General features: G+C 62.4%; 2 protein-coding genes across 2 annotated transcripts in view; one reads left to right on the forward strand and one right to left on the reverse strand.

Moving 5' to 3' along the window:
* Positions 1-5,234, forward strand: part of CCM2 (CCM2 scaffold protein) — a 38,934-nt gene extending 33,700 nt beyond the window's left edge. The window contains exons 6-10 of the mRNA XM_074901050.1: positions 27-162; positions 1,081-1,138; positions 1,784-1,922; positions 2,275-2,413; positions 4,005-5,234. Of these exons, the coding sequence (XP_074757151.1) occupies positions 27-162; positions 1,081-1,138; positions 1,784-1,922; positions 2,275-2,413; positions 4,005-4,285 (753 nt within the window). The 3' untranslated portion in view covers positions 4,286-5,234. The remainder of the gene's footprint in view (positions 1-26; positions 163-1,080; positions 1,139-1,783; positions 1,923-2,274; positions 2,414-4,004) is intronic.
* Positions 5,235-6,982: 1,748 nt separating this feature from the next.
* Positions 6,983-14,968, reverse strand: LOC141958242 (uncharacterized). The gene is made up of 9 exons (XM_074901051.1): positions 14,699-14,968; positions 9,294-13,130; positions 8,572-8,799; positions 8,391-8,479; positions 8,216-8,299; positions 7,679-7,825; positions 7,476-7,607; positions 7,276-7,398; positions 6,983-7,129 (listed from the first exon to the last, which is right to left on the reverse strand). The coding sequence occupies exons 1-9, from the start codon at positions 14,889-14,891 to the stop codon at positions 7,115-7,117; spliced, it is 4,848 nt and encodes a 1,615-aa protein (XP_074757152.1). The 5' UTR covers positions 14,892-14,968; the 3' UTR covers positions 6,983-7,114.
* Between the last annotated feature and the right edge of the window lie 85 nt (positions 14,969-15,053).

Below are 15,053 nucleotides of genomic sequence, written 5' to 3' on the forward strand. Positions count from 1 at the left end.
CCAGCCCTTCTCTGCTCCCTCCCCAGGTGACTGCCGAGGAGCTGTGCTCACTTCTCAGCCAAGTCTTCCAGATTGTTTACACTGAGTCCACGATAGACTTTTTGGACAGAGCAATATTCGATGGGGCGTCCACGCCAACACGGCACATGTCCTTACACAGCGGTGAGTCCGTGCTCTCCCCGGTTGCTCGTGTCTTACCGGGGTCTCCCTGTCTTCACCAGGGTCTGCCACCTCTTTTCTTTTTGAGCCAGCAGTGTGCTCAGGGGGCCAAGAAGGCCAATGGCATCCTGGCTTGTGTCAGCACCAGCGTGGCCAGCAGGGACAGGGAAGGGATCCGAGCCCTGGGCTCGGCACTGGTGAGGCCGCCCCTCGATGAGTGGGTTCAGTTTTGGGCCCCTCACCCCAAAAAGGCCATTGAATGACTCGAGCGTGTCCAGAGAAGGGCAACGGAGCTGGGGCAGGGTCTGGAGCACAGGTCTGCTGGGGAGCGGCTGGGGGAACTGGGGGGGTTCAGTCTGGAGAAGAGGAGGCTGAGGGGAGACCTCCTGGCCCTCTGCAACTCCCTGCCAGGAGGGTGCAGAGAGGGGGGATGAGTCTCTGGAGCCAAGGAGCCAGCGCCAGGCCCCGAGGGAATGGCCTCAAGCTGCCCAGGGCAGGGTCAGGCTGGCTCTGAGGAAGGGTTTCTGTGCAGAAGGGGCTGTTGGGCGTTGGAATGGGCTGCCCAGGGCAGGGGGGAGTCCCCATCCCTGGAGGGGTTGAAGAGTCGGGTTGACCCAGCGCTGAGGGATCTGGTGGAGTTGGGAACGGTCAGGGTGAGGTTCATGCACAAGCCATCGTCCTTTTCCCCCACACCCTTTGCTGGAGGCACTTAATAAAACAACCCCTTTGTGGTTCTGTGTCTCTGTGGAGTCTGTATCCAGCCCCAACACTGCTCGGCCCCATCAGCCCCGGCCTCGCTGCCTCTCCCCTTCCAGCTGTGAAACCCAAGTCAGAAATCAGCATCGTTATGTAGCTCGGGGGCTGGGGGAAGCACCGAGTTTCTGCCTTTCAAACGCCACATCTCAAATGTTTTCCTTGCAGACGACTCTTCTACAAAAGTGGACGTTAAGGAATCCTACGAAACGGAAGCAAGCACTTTGTAAGTTCAACATGCTAGGCTGAGCTCACTTGGCCCTCAGCCTTATTAGTGCAGCCTCACTGCCAGGTTTAAAGCCCCCAAAGCAGGAACCGCTGCGCTCTGCAGATTGAAAAGCTCCTGCTCACTCCGCCTGAAACGTCAGGCCCTGTTTTCACTGTCCACTTGCAGAGCTGCAGCCCCTGCCTCCGCAGCACCCGTGGCAGGATTGTTCTGCCACCAGGGGCTTCCAGAGATGGTCACGTACACAACATATGTGCAGTCCCCTGCATCAGCAGAGTGGGGATGCCACGCTCACCCGCCTGCCCTGGTGAAATCAGGCTGGACTCGGGAGAAACATTTTACCCAAAACCCTTTCTTTTGGGAACTTTTTCCCCACTTGAATTGGTGACCACCGAAATGGTTTGTGGGCTGAAAACTCAACACACAAACTGGTTTAAAATCAGCTGATGGTGCTTGAAAATTTCACGTTTAACACCAGAATAAGGCATTTTTTTTCCCTGCACTCTTCCAAAATGAGAAAGCAGCTGGAGGCAGGGCTCCATTTTCTGCAGGTCACCAGATTGATGTAGTTCAAGTCCTCCACGCTGCAGGAGCTTTGCGATGCCCGGGGAGCTCTGGAGAACTCACGAGCTGTTTGCATTTCAGTTCCTTTCCAGAAACCTTGGATGCAGGTGACAACTCCCCCTCTTCCTTCTCCACGCAACAGTCTCCACACATTAAGACAGTCAGCGAGAGTGAGCTGAGCACCACGGCAACAGAGCTGCTCCAGGACTACATGATGACGGTAGAGTGTCCTTGGGAGGGGGTTTTCTTCCTTTTAGGGTGTTTGAGGTCTTTTGGGATTTGGGTTCCTTGCCTCGGCATGTAAAACATGAGCCCGTGCTGGTGTAGGAACATCCTTTTCATACGAATTGTGCTGGGAGGCCTTGTGGGACCTGATGGTGGGCTCACATCCTTCTCCTGCAGGAGCATCCCACCCCCTTGTCCCCTCGCCCTACACCACAGCACACCAGGGCCCTGTTTGTCCCCATTTAAAAGCTGATGGGAACAAACAAAGGGGAAAAGATTCCCATTGTTTCTCCCTCCTAAAAAAAAAAAAAAACAAAAACAGTTGGTGGCGTGCTTCTCTTCTGCAGCTCCGGACGAAACTCTCTTCCCAAGAGATCCAGCAGTTTGCAATGCTCCTGCACGAGTATCGCAACGGGGCTTCGATCCACGAATTCTGCATCAACTTGAAGCAGCTCTACGGTGACAGCAGAAAGTTCCTGCTCTTGGGTGAGTGTCAGCTGCCAGGGGTTCAGCGTGGATGACCGACGTCCACCTGCTCCCCAGCCCTCATCGTGTTCATCTCTGATGCCCGGAGCTTCCCCGTGGAAGCCTGATGGGGTGTGAGGGTCTAAAGAGGGGGGGTGTATGTGATGCCTTGGGGTGTCACCAAGCAAGGAGCAACATCTCTCCTCTCCTGAGGGAAGCTGGGTCCATCTAGTGCTAGCCCCCCCGTCTCAGAGGCTTGGGTCACCCCCGAGACGCTCACCTCTCCCTCCTGACCCCAGATGGAGCTGGGTACCACCTCCAGCCCTGACACCGGCCTCTTCTGTGGCTCCTGGTAGCCAGAGCGAGGGTTCTGGTCCTTGGGGGGCTCCTGCTCAAACTCCCTGCTTTGATTTTAGCTTTAATAAGCTGAAAGAGCATCAGTAACAAGAGCCTGGGGTTGGGCAGGAGCACATGGCCCTGACCTCGTGCCTCTGCTCCGGCCCTGGGTTTTCAAACAGCGCAAAGACCAAAATGAAGACGCCTGTTGTCGCTGAAAAGGCTGCCTTGAGCTTTCACCCTCTTTTAAAAGCAGAGCTGAAAGCACTGAGGGTTTGCTCGCTGGACCCAGCCTGCCCCAGGGCAGCTCCCAGCGAGCTCTTCCCTTTGTCCCGGGGATCCGGCAGCACCGCTGCCAGCACAAAGGCATTTTCTTCCCGTGCTGCGCACGCAGCCACCTTGCTTTGAAACGTCCCCCCTACCAGAGCTGGCCCAAGGGCAAGGGCGCTGGGCCACGAGGGTGACAACATCAGCTGCGTGTCACCCTAAAGCAGATCCCACTTGCTCTTTCCCAGCCTGGGCGATCGCAGCAGGGCAGAGCTGGGCTCAGCGCTGAGCTTGACTGGGGTGAGATAGAGAATCCTTAAAATTCTCCAAGGACAATTAGCAGCGTCCCAGTGACCCCGTCTGCTTTGCAGGAGGTGACAGCCATGATTCCACCCCCCGGGGACACTGGTCCATGGTGGGATGGACAGAGGGAGACAGGACAGATGTTCCTGCAGCCATCCTGCTCGGCCTTACAGCCATAAGCTCAGTAAAGCCAAGCAATATGTTTCAGTGAGGATTTAGAAGCCGATCCTTATGATCTTGGAAAAATCCCACTTTAGCAGGATTCATGTCCTCAGTGGGCAGCGGCTGGAGTTGTCAGGGGTTTAAGCGTGAGATGTGGCCAGGAGCCAGAGACCCCAGTGGTACCTTGTCCTGCCCCAAAGAGGTTCCTCCTCCGAATCCTTTTGACCTTGGAAAAATCCCACTTTATCAGGATTTTTGTCCTCAGTGGGCACCAGCTGCAGTTCTCAGAGGTGTAAGTGTGAGATGTGGCCATGAGCCAGAGACCCCCGTGGTCCCTGTCCTGCCCCAAACAGGCTCCTTCACCGAGCCCTGCGCCGTTTTGGGGAGCTGGGGTGTGACCTTGCAGCCAGGCTCAGTATCTGGGAAGGCTCAGGAGCTCCGTGGGGTTTCAGAGGGCTGAGTAAATCCCTGGGGAAACCCGTCCCGATGTGCCTGCACCGCACAAAACCCCACATGCTGCCAACAGTTTCCTTCCTCCCTCCAGGTCTTCGTCCCTTCATCCCCGAGAAGGACAGCCAACACTTTGAGAACTTCCTCGAGACCATCGGGGTGAAGGACGGCCGGGGCATCATCACAGACAGTTTTGGGAGGTACAGACGGACGCTGAGCACCACCTCCAATTCCACCACCAACGGCAACGGCGCTGCCGGCAGCTCGGACGACCAGTCCGTCCCCTCGGAGGAGGACGAGTGGGACCGAATGATCTCGCACATCAGCAACGACATCGAAGCCCTGGGGTGCAGCATGGACCGGGATTCCTCCTGAGGGCGAGCCCGGGAGGTGGGGGGGGGCTCCCCCCCTTCCTCCCAGAGACACACACACACCCCCCCCCGCAGCAGTGCCTGTATCCTGACCATCGTTCTGGAAGAGGTTTTTTTGGGGCTAGATCAGGATGGAATTACTCTCCCAGCCTCGTTAGTGGCTCTGAGGGGCCTCTCACCGTGCCGACCCCGCTTGGGTTTCGCCGGAGACACGTCAGCTACAACCCTCTGCCTGGTTTACAGTTTTGCACATGGTATCCCTATTGTAACTGCTCTCCTCCTCTTCTTCCTCCTCTCCCTCTTTTTTTTTGTTTGAATGAAGTTTACTACAATGTGAATTATTTAAACCTATTGTTGATGTTGTCGAAACATTTCGGCTCCGGACCCGCAGGAGAAGCTGCCGACGCTGCAGCCGGCAGCTTTGTGCTGCTGCAGCCCAGCCTGCAACACCCCCCCCCGCCCCTTTGTCCCCCCCCCCCCTTCCTCCTCCAGCTTTGCTCAGGAATAGCGGGGGGGGCCCTAGGGGAGGCAGGGGGGCCTGCAGCTGGGGGTTTTACGTGCCAGCAGGCTTATGTGTGCCTGTGGCCAGCTTGCTGAGCACAAGGACTTTGCCCCACGCACACCCCCCCTCAATATAGGGGACCCCCCCTGCCCCGGTCCTTCCTGCCACCCATCCTGGGGTACACGGTGCTGGCAGAAGGTCATGGGGTGGCTGCTGGGGCTCCCTGGGGACCATCCTGTCCCCCAGGAGGGGGGGGAACTGATCCAGGCCCCCCTGTAGGAAGTTCAGGGGGGTCTGTAGGGTGCAGTGTAGATGTATATATTTTCCAGACAGTTATAAATACACACTTATTTTTTTAAATCTGTGTCCCCTGCCCGAGGGGGTGCTCACAGGCACAGGGAGGTGCTGGCTGGGCCCCCAGCATGAGGTGACACTTGGGGGGGGGGGGGGGGGGGGGCACCTGAGAAGGGTCTGTGGTGGTGGTGTTTGGGTCAGGGGGGGTTCCCTGTTATCCTGGAGCCCCATCCGGGAGGGATGGGGCAGCCCAGTAGCACCCCGGGGTCTCTGGCACCCATGGGTGACCCTGGCAGGAGCCACCCCGAGCCGGGGGTGGCACAGGGGGTGAGGGTGTGTGGCCAGTCCCTGGGGCGGGTGCTTTGAGGCCAGACGCTGGCTCAGCAGGTTGGGGGGGATCCAGCCCCTCCTGCACATTCCTCTGCTCTTTGTCCCCAAAGCCTCCCCTGCCCCCCCCTCCCTCCCCAGTGCCTTTAACCCTCGCTCTCCCTCGGCAGCCCCCTCCCTCCTGTCTGTCCAGCCCAGGCAGAGCAGCCTTCATCCCTCCATCCTCTTCCCCCCTCCTCACCCCCAGCTTACCTGCCCTTCCCAGGATCGACCCTCAGTACGATCCTGCCCAGAGCCACCATCCTGTGCTGCTTCAGGCTGTGTCGGGGTAACACCCCCCCCCCAGCTTCTGTTCCAGTGGGGGGAGGTCCCCATCACCCCAATCCCTCCTTCCCCTGGACTTTTACGGGGTGAATGTGGCCAAATCACCCCAGGGTTGAGGTTGAGGCCAGCCTGTGTCCATCCTCCCCCAGCCCTTCCAGTTTCAAGACCAATAAACTGAAGAGCAGCAGGGGGGGGGGGGGTGTCCCCAAAAAGGGTCCCCAGACCCCGGGAGGAAGGGGTTTGCCCAGGACACATCCATCCTTTAGAACAAGCCGTGGTGGAGAAGCTCAAGGTTTCCTCCTCTGGGCACTTTTTTTTTTCACCGTGGGGTGAGGGAAGGGGAGATGCAGGGGGTGTCCCCAGCTCCAGGGTCCTCAAGAGTTGAGGAACAAAGATTTTTTTCCTCCTCCTCAAGCCCAGCAGCGCCGGGCTGGGGGTGCTCAGAGCTGGGGGTGGGGTGGTGGTTTCTTAGTGCCTTTTTATGATTTACAGATTAAAAATAAATTGCACACGTGGACATTGAAGTTATTAAAGACTTAAGGAAATTTGGAAGAAAAAAAAAAGTCCTATTTTTGACATGATTGTATATGGAGAGCTATAAAACAGAAGCCGTAACAACTCGGTGGGTTTTTTTTTTTAAATACTTAAATGGGATTTAATTCTGGAAATAACCCTGCGTCGTTGCATTCTAGGAGCACGGGGATGGCGGGAGGGGGAGTTTCTGCCACCTCCATTCCCCCGTTGCCAGCCCTGGGATGACCCCAGCCCCAGTGGCACCGGGGAGGGGGCGACCCAGGGTGAGCGGGGGGCAGGGGGGGGCTGTGTTTGTACGTTTTCTGTATGGAATATTTGTTACAGGTAAATATAATTCTGCACCTGACTGGTTTGTCTCATTGCTAAAGCCCTTGCTCCCCTCTCGCTCAGGCTTTGGCAAAGCCCGGCTTTGTTAAGCAGCTCTCAAATACCAACAGGGAGCACCCCAGGACTCTGCCCCCCCCCCCCCCCCCAAACACCATCAAGCCAGGGAGCTCCCAGCTTCCCCCCCCGGCCCCCAAGAGCCATGTGGCTCACCCCATCCTAATTACAGCCCTCCCCCCCCATATCCCACTGCTGGAAACTGGAGTGTCCTGAGCCCCCCCCACCAACCACATCCACAGCCAGGCCCTCCGAGATCTGGGGGAGCCATGGGGCAGCCCAGCCTCCCCCCCCCCCCCAAATCACAGGGAGCAGAGGCATTGTGCGATCCAAGGGATACATGAGGCCGTTTATTGAGTGTTACAGATGCAGAGGAGGAGGACGATGGGGGGGTCTAGAGGGAGGATGGTGTGGAGAAGGGGGGGAGTAACTGTGCATCTATACAGGGGGGGGCCGGGACACGCCCGGCCGCTACATGGTCAGCTCCTGTGGGGGAGAGAGCAGAGTGTCAGGGACCACCCCATGCACCCTGTGGCAGGGTTTGGACCCCAGTTCATGCTGGGAGAGGCTGGGGGGGGTACCCCTGTTTGCAGGCCCCCCCCCTCCCCTCCTTCCCAGCTCCCTCCACTCACCATGATGGCGTTGACGATGTCGTTGTTGTTGTGCCGCAGCGCCCGCACGGCTTTGGGCCGCGAGACGTTGGCCTGGGCCATCACCAGCTCGATGTCCCTCACCTCCAGCCCCGTCTCATCCACCTGTGAGAGGGGACACGGTGCTGTCACACCTCCCCCATGCCCCTGGGACACACCCTGGGGCCCTCTCCAGCACCCACCTCCTCCTCCTCCTCGCTCTCCTCCTTGATGGTGAGGGTGGGGGCCGTCTCAGTGATCAGGGGCGAGTGCTCCATCGGCACCTTGAACTTCTCTGCCGCCGCCTTGTGCACTTGCTGCGACAGGTCCTCGATCTGCAGGGACACGGGGTCACCCACCAGACCCAAAGATGGGACACCCCCCCCCCTCCCCACCCGCCTCCCACCTTGGCTTCCCCGAAGACGATGTAGATGTCGGACGCAGGGCTCTTGAAGACGTCAGGTTTGGTGATGACGAAGAGGATGTTCTTGGACTTGCGGATGGTGATGCGGGTGACGCCGTGGATCTGTCGCAGCCCCAGCTTGGACATGGCCTTGGGGGGACGCACACACACAGGGGTGACCCCGTGTCCCCTTGTCTGGCATCACAATACCAGAGCAGCCAAGGATCGCCCTCCCAGCAACACCCCAAATCTCTGGGACAACAGCGAAACCAGGGAGGAGGGGATGGCCAGGCTGAGCCCCCCCACCCAGGATGGAGGACCCCATATTACACACACACATCCCCCAATGCTGGGAGACCCCAGAATCACCTGGAGACCCCCCCAAAGTGGAGATTTGTCCCCCAACACACCAGGGCTCCCCTCTTGCCCCAGGGCTAGTCCCCCCTCCCCAGCCCATCCTCACCCACCCTAATTCTGGGATGGGAACCCAAGTCCCATGGGAGACCCCCCTCAGCCCCACAGGACACCCCCCAAACCCACCTTTCTGGCCTTCTTCTCGCTCCGACTCTGCTTTGCCTTGCTGACGGTCTCCTCCCCGGTGCCCAGCGAGTGGGTGAGCTGTGCCTGACAGAGATGGGTTGGTGAGGGGACCCCCAGCCCCACCGCCCCGGGGGGGGGTCCCCACTGCCCCCACCCTCCCCAAAAACACCCCCACCTGGGTCTGGGCCGGCGGCGGCTCCGAGCCCTCAGGCTCCTCCAGCTCAGGGATGGACTCATCGTTACTCTCCGACTCATTACAGGACCCTGTGGCCAAGCAGAGGGGTGGGTTGAAGACAGACACCCCTCTGACCCCCCCAAAAAATACAGGAGGGACCCCACAGGGACACCCCAACCACCTTTATGGTTGGCCTCGCAGCGGCGGGGGGCCGGGGTCTGCTTGTCCTGGCGCAGGGCGATGCCGGCGGCTTCCCGCAGGCGCTGGATCTCGGGGCAGGGGTACGGAGCCTCCGCCTCACTGGAGGAGCTCGACTCTGACTGCAGGGACCCCCGGGGGGGCCCCCGGCTGCCCATCCCTGCCTGCCGGCCACGGGCTTCCTGCTCCTTGCGTGGGGAGGGCTGGGGGGCTGCAGGAAGGAGTGAAAGGGGGAGCTGAGCTGGTGGTGTACCCCCCCCTAAATCCCCCCTTCCACTCCATGGGGTTCAACACAGACTGCTCAGCTCCCCAGGACCCCCCAAAGGGCAGACCCAGCACCCCCCCAGCGGGTGATGCCCACCCCAGTCCCATGCAATACCCCATGGTGATGGAGAGGGGGCTGAGCTGGTGGTCCCCCTCCCAAATCCCCCCTCCATGGGGTTGAAAGCAGCCTGCTCACCCTTGTCACCCACCCTGGGACCCCCCTCAGCGATACACCATGGCAGTGGGGGGCAAGGCAGGGTGCTGAGCTGGCAGCGCCCCCAAAAATCCCCCCTCCATGGGGTCAAACCCAGCCCGCTCACCCCCACTGCCCGCCCTGGGGTCACCCCAGCACCCCCACCAGCAGGTGATGCCCACCCCAGCCCCACAGCAAGGGAGGGGGCGGGGGGGTGCGTGCATGTGTTTTAGGGGTGCGTGTCTTACCCTCGAGCTGCTTCCTGGAGAGGGGCAGGACAGACGGACGCTCCTCGCCGGTGGGGAGCCCTGAGGTGTCGCGGGAGGCGCGGGCCGGGCACAGCGATGGCGCAGCGGCAAGGGGAGGCACTTGGCTGACTTTGGGGAGCGGAGGGCAGGGGGCCGGCGGCGGGCTGGGGGGCTCAGGGGGGGCTTGGGGTGCTGCTTCCCCAGCCAGCTCCAGGGGGGGTTCCGGCTGAGCATCTCCGGCTTCAGCAGCGCCCGGAGCAAGCTGGGGGCTGGATGAAGCCCCCGCCATCACCTCCTCTTCCTCCTGCTGCCCTGGGAGTGCCGGGGGCTCGCTGGGGGGGCCACCCTCCCCCAGGACTTTGGCATCGGTTTCCCCAGCAGTCTGGCCTGGAGACTCATCGCCCGGCTGAGGGGTTGGGGGGTCATGGGGGGCCAGGGGCTCCTCCATCCCCCCATCAGCAGGGGGGGTCTCCAGGGGCTCTGCCAGCACCTCGGGGGGCTTGGGGAGGAGGCGGGGGGCCGGCAGGTCCCCAAAGGAGCCCCACAACATGGCGGTGACCTGCTGGCGGTCCTCACGGCGCTGCCAGGCCGTCCCGCTCTCCAAAAAGGCACCGGGTGGTTGGAGCAGTTCCAGGGGGGCCGGGGGCACCCCCACGTACACCTCCCGCTCCGAGGCGGTGAAAACCAACGGGGGGACAACGGGGGGTGAGGCGGGCAGGCAGAGGGCCAGGCAGCGATGGGCAGCATCCTCCTCTTCCTCAGCAGAAGATGGGGGCCTGGGGGGGGCGGCCGCCTCCCCCGCGCTGTCCTCGGGGGCGGTGAAGAAGCTGGAGTCAGTGCGGGAGCGGGAGGTGTCCAGCAGCTCTGGGGACGACTCCTCGGAGGAGGCGGTGGCCCCGTCCCACTCCTCAGGGGCCTCGCCCACATCCCCAGGGGGACACAACATCGTCCCCTGCCCCGGGGGACATGCTGGTGGCTCCGGGGACTTACTGGCCGAGGCCACCCTGTCCGCCAGCTCCTCGCTGGCATCGCAGGGGGACACATCCTGCGGTGGGGGGGACGGTGCTGCGCTGCCATCTGGCAAGCTGGGGGTCACCGATGGCGCCAGGTCAGTGGCCATGGTGTCCAGTGGGCTGGGTGATATCGATGGTGCCAAGTTGGTGGCCACAGTGTCTGGCTCGTCCAAACTGGGTGTCACTGGTGGCACCAGGTTGGTGGCCACAGTGTCTGGCTCGTCAGGCAGGCTGGGTGTCTCCGACGGTGCCAAGTTGGTGGCCACATTGTCTGGCTCATCCAGCAAACTGGGTGTCACCGATGGTGTCAAGTTGGTGGCCACATTGTCTGGCTCATCCAGCAAACTGGGTGTCACCGATGGTGCCAAGTTGGTGGCTAGAGTGTCTGGCACATCCAGCAAACTGGGTGTCACTGGTGGCGCCAGGTTGGTGGCCACAGTGTCTGGCTCGTCAGGCAGGCTGGGTGTCTCCGACGGTGCCAAGTTGGTGGCCACATTGTCTGGCTCATCCAGCAAACTGGGTGTCACTGGTGGCGCCAGGTTGGTGGCCACAGTGTCTGGCTCATCCAGCAAGCTGGGTGTCACAGCATCTGGCTCATCAGGCAAGCTGGGTGTCACTGATGGTGCCAAGTTGGTGGCCACAGTGTCTGGCTCATCCAGCAAACTGGGTGTCACCGATGGTGCTGAGTTAGTAGCCACAGTGTCCAGCTCATTTGGCAGGCTGGGTGTCACTGATGGTGCCATGTCAGTGGCCACAGTGTCCAGATCATTCGTCGGGCTGGGTGTCACCAATGGCACCAGGTCAGTACCCACAGCATCCAGTGGGCTGGGTGTCACCAACGGCACCAGGTTGGTGGCCACGATGTCCAGATCATTTGGCGGGCTGGGTGTCACTGACAGCACCAGGTCGGTAGCCACGGTGTCCAGTGGGCTGGGTGTCACTGATGGCACCATGTTGGTGGCCACAGTGCTGAGATCATTTGGTGGGCTGGGTGTCACCGATGGCAGCAGGTTGGTGGCCACGGTGTCTGGTGGGGTGGGTGTCACCAGTGGCAGCAGGTCGGTGGCCACGGTGTCTGGCTCATCGTGGCCATCAGTGGCTGCTGGCTCTGTGCTCCCTGCTCTCACAGTGCCGTCACCATCATCGTCAATGTCACTCCCAGGGCCACCCTGGGGCTCTCCATTGGCTGGTGCCACATCGTTGGCCCCCAGCCCATCAGTTTGGGGGTCCCTGGAGCAGAGGCCGGGGGACTGCAGGACGCTGTCACTCGCCACCAGCTCCACACCAGGCCCTTCTCCCAAATCATCCCTGGTCACCAGCACCTCCTCGGTGCCCAGCATCACCATCGGCTCCTCCGGGACCTGAGGGGGCTCCGGCGGGGGACACCCCCCTGGAACAGGATCCAGCTCCCACGGGACATCAGGCTCCAGGACTGAGGCCTCCTCCATCTCCAAGGAGGAAGAGGAGGTGGTGAGGAAGGTCTCGCCATCCGGCTCCAGGCTGCCTTCTCCAGAGGGCGCCGGGGGGGTCTCACCGCCATCCCCCTCCTGCACCCCCACCTGCTCAGCACCGAGGTGCCCCGCGCTCGCTGGCTGGTGCCGGGGGGACCCCTCCGGTGAGGGGGAACAGGCCGGGGCCATCCCGGCATGAAGGTGGAGCTCAATGCCGCCGTTCCCAGAGGCGTCAGCACCGGGGGGAGCAGCGGCAGTCGCGGGGGGTCCCCCCTCGGCCCCTACAGCGTGTCGCTCGGTGCCGTAGAGCCGCTCGTCCTCCTCCCCGTCGTAGGCGGCCGAGTCGGAGGAAGCGGAGGTGTCGTCGCGGAAGGCGAAGGACTCATCCACCCCCTCGGTGATGGAGGTCTCCGACAGCGAGCGCAGGAAGGAGGCTGAGGTGCTGCCGCCCTCTTCCTCCTCCTCTTCATCGTCTTCTTCCTCCTCCTCGTCGGAGAGGGGCAGGGGGGCAGCGCCGGGGGGCAGGGGGGTGATCTCCACCGCCTCCGCCTGGAAGAGGAGGCTGCCGCGGAAGGGCAGCAGCGCTGCCGGGATCAGGCCCGCGCCAGGCAGCCTCTCGCCCCCCGACACATCCCACTCCTCATCCTCCTCTTCCTCCGGCGTCTGCCCATCTTCCTCCTCATCCCCTGGTGGGGCAAAGAGTCCTTCTTCCTCCTCCTCCTCGGGTGACGGCGGGGTGAAGGCAGGAGCATCCTCGAGGCAGGTGGGCAGCGCCGCCATGGCTTCGGCCTCCCCGGAGCCTTCGGCCTCAGCCACCGCCATGGCTTCGGCCTCAGCCACCAGGTTGGGGGAACAGGATGGGGAGGTGCTGGCGGTGCCGGAGGAGCCCCAGCTGCCCCCCTCTGCTGTCATGTAGGAGCCAGAGGGGGAGGTGGGGGGGGAGCAGAGCCCCTCGCTCTCCCCATCTGTCTGCTCCTCAGGGGGGGGCGGCAGCAGCCGGGACCCCCCGACTCGGATGGGGGTGGAGGGGGCTGTGAAAAAGAGGTCGGGGTCCAGGCTGGGAGCAGGGGGTCTGCCCGGGGGGGGCTCAGCTGCTTGGCGGTGGAGGGGGTCTTTGGTGGGTGCAGGGAAGGGGCAAGGCACAGCAGATTGGGGGGGCCCCCCCCCACGGAGCTCAGGGGCGGTGGGGGAGTGCGTCTCCTCCCCCATGACGATGCGGGTGTCCAGGGGGTCCGCGGGCAACTGGTGGGGGTGACAGGCCTCACCGGGGGGGGCAGCGGTGGGGGGGCTGGGGTCACAGCTGGCCCCCTCAGGCTGCGGGCGAGCCTCCTCCTTGGTGGGCATCGGCAGGGGGCCTGTGGCCAGCGGGGGGGCTGAAGAGAGAAGGGAGACCCCCCCTCAGTGCCACGGGCTCCCCATGGGGTCACCCTGTGATGCAGGGAAGGGGAGAAGCCAGCCAGGCTGGTGCCACCCGACCCCTAAGGAGGGGGTGACAGAACAAGGTGACCTCCTCACTTTGTGGGGGGTGTGCCACCACAAGGTTACACCAGGAGTAAGTCATGGGGGAGTGTGACACCCCAATAGCTCCCCCCTCCTCTCCAGCCCCTCCCTGGGGGCACAAGATGCAGCTACATCAAGGGGGGAGCTCAGACATCCCCCCCAAAAATGAACCCCCCACAAATCAGGAGCACTCTCCTTGGCCCCCCAACAGACTGCAGGCCCCCCCCATTACAGCATCCCTGCTACAGGGAGCTCTGCACCCACCCATGCACAGAATTTGCAAGTTCTCAGCTCCTCCCTTACCCAGCTGGGGGGGTGGGATGGGGGTGGGATGGGAGTGCAACCTTCTCCCCACCCCAAAACCTCCTCAGACATGCCCACCCCCACCTGTGCTCCCCACATTACCTGAGCCCCCCAGGAACACCTCCATGAAGCAGAAAGAACCAAAACCAACCTCCAACCTTAACTGCCCCCTGGAGCCCTTTATATAGGGGTGAGGGGGGGGGGGGGGGCGGGGCAAGGCCGCAGAGGCTGCTGGGAAGGGGCGGGGCCTCACCTGGGTATTTAGCAGGCAGCTGCCTGCCCTGGGGCAAGGGGGGGAAATAAAAATATATAATTGTGCTTAACCTCTGCTCCAGGTGCTTCATTCCTGGGGTTTCCATGTAGAGGGGGTGCCAGGAGTCCCTCAGGCTGTGCCACCCCCCCCTCCCCTCTCCCAGTGCCTTTTCTGGGGGGGGCCCTCTGTCCCACAGCACAGGGAGAGGGGTGCTGGGATCCCCTTAACTCTGCCCTTCCTCACCATAGCCTGGCTGGGGCCTCCCTGCACCCAGGAAGGGGGTTTGGGGTCCCCCCAGCTCCCACCTGGCACCGGGACACCACAAAGCCCCTTGCACATACACCCCCCCCCCCCCCCTGCTGTGCTGGGGGTGGGGGGGATGCCCTAACACCCCCTTTCCCATCCCATGCAAACTGGGCCCTCACCTCTTTTTTTGGGTGAACCACTGCACCCCTCTATTTCCACACAGGGAGGGCGGCAGCGGGATGGGGGGAGCTGCACTAGGGGCCCCCACCCCTGCAGGGTGACGGGGCCGCCTGCACGGGGTGACCTTGGGCCGTGGCTCTGCGCTGCCTGTGCCTCAGTTTCCCCCTCCCGGGGGGGAGGGAACGCTCAGCTTCCCTGGGGCACTGAGACCCTGGGTGGGATGACGGTGGGGTGGGGTGGCGAGGGGGGGCACAGCCTGAGGCTGGCCAACGCTTTGGGGGGGTCCTCGGGGGTGAAGCGGGGAGGGTGACCGCAAAGTCACCTCCTGGGGAGGGGGGGGGGGGGGCGGGCTGGTTGCTGAGAGGTACCACAGGCGTCCCGCATCCCTGCATCCTCCATCCCGCATCCCTCCACCCCGCATCCCCCCCCATTCCCCGTCCCCTCTCCCCTCGGCCTCACCTGCCTCCGATCCCTCCGGCATCCCGTTTTCCTTCTCGGAGCCCCCCACCCCTTCGTTCTTCCCGGGTTCCCCGGGCATGGCGATGCCAGAGCCGGGCCAGCCGGCCGCGGCGGCCGCCTGCCACCCCGCTCCGCCGCCGGCACCTTTGGCTTGGGCTGGGTGAAGGCGGCTGCGCCGGGAGAAGCGGAGCATTAGTGGGGCTCCGGCGGGGGGGCCGGCAGCGGGATCAGCCCCGTCATCCCAGATGATGTCAGCAGGTTTTTTTTTTTTTTCGTTTTTTTTTTTTTTTTTTATTTCCCCTGCCTTTTCTTTCTCTCTCTTTTTTTTTTTTTTTTATTATCTCTCCGGCAGGGA

The sequence above is a fragment of the Athene noctua genome, chromosome 2 (genome assembly GCF_965140245.1).
Source record: "Athene noctua chromosome 2, bAthNoc1.hap1.1, whole genome shotgun sequence".
Taxonomy (NCBI): domain Eukaryota; kingdom Metazoa; phylum Chordata; class Aves; order Strigiformes; family Strigidae; genus Athene; species Athene noctua.

What these genes read in the sequence shown, in the direction of transcription:
- LOC141958242 (XM_074901051.1), bottom strand. Translation starts at nt 14,891, where the DNA reads ATGCTCCGCTTCTCCCGGCGCAGCCGCCTTCACCCAGCCCAAGCCAAA. An exon ending in CTCCAGGAAGCAGCTCGAGG is followed by an intron (nt 8,800 to 9,293) that starts GTAAGACACGCA and finishes TCCTTCCTGCAG; the next exon opens with CCCCCCAGCCCTCCCCACGC. An exon ending in CTGCGAGGCCAACCATAAAG is followed by an intron (nt 8,480 to 8,571) that starts GTGGTTGGGGTG and finishes GCTTGGCCACAG; the next exon opens with GGTCCTGTAATGAGTCGGAG.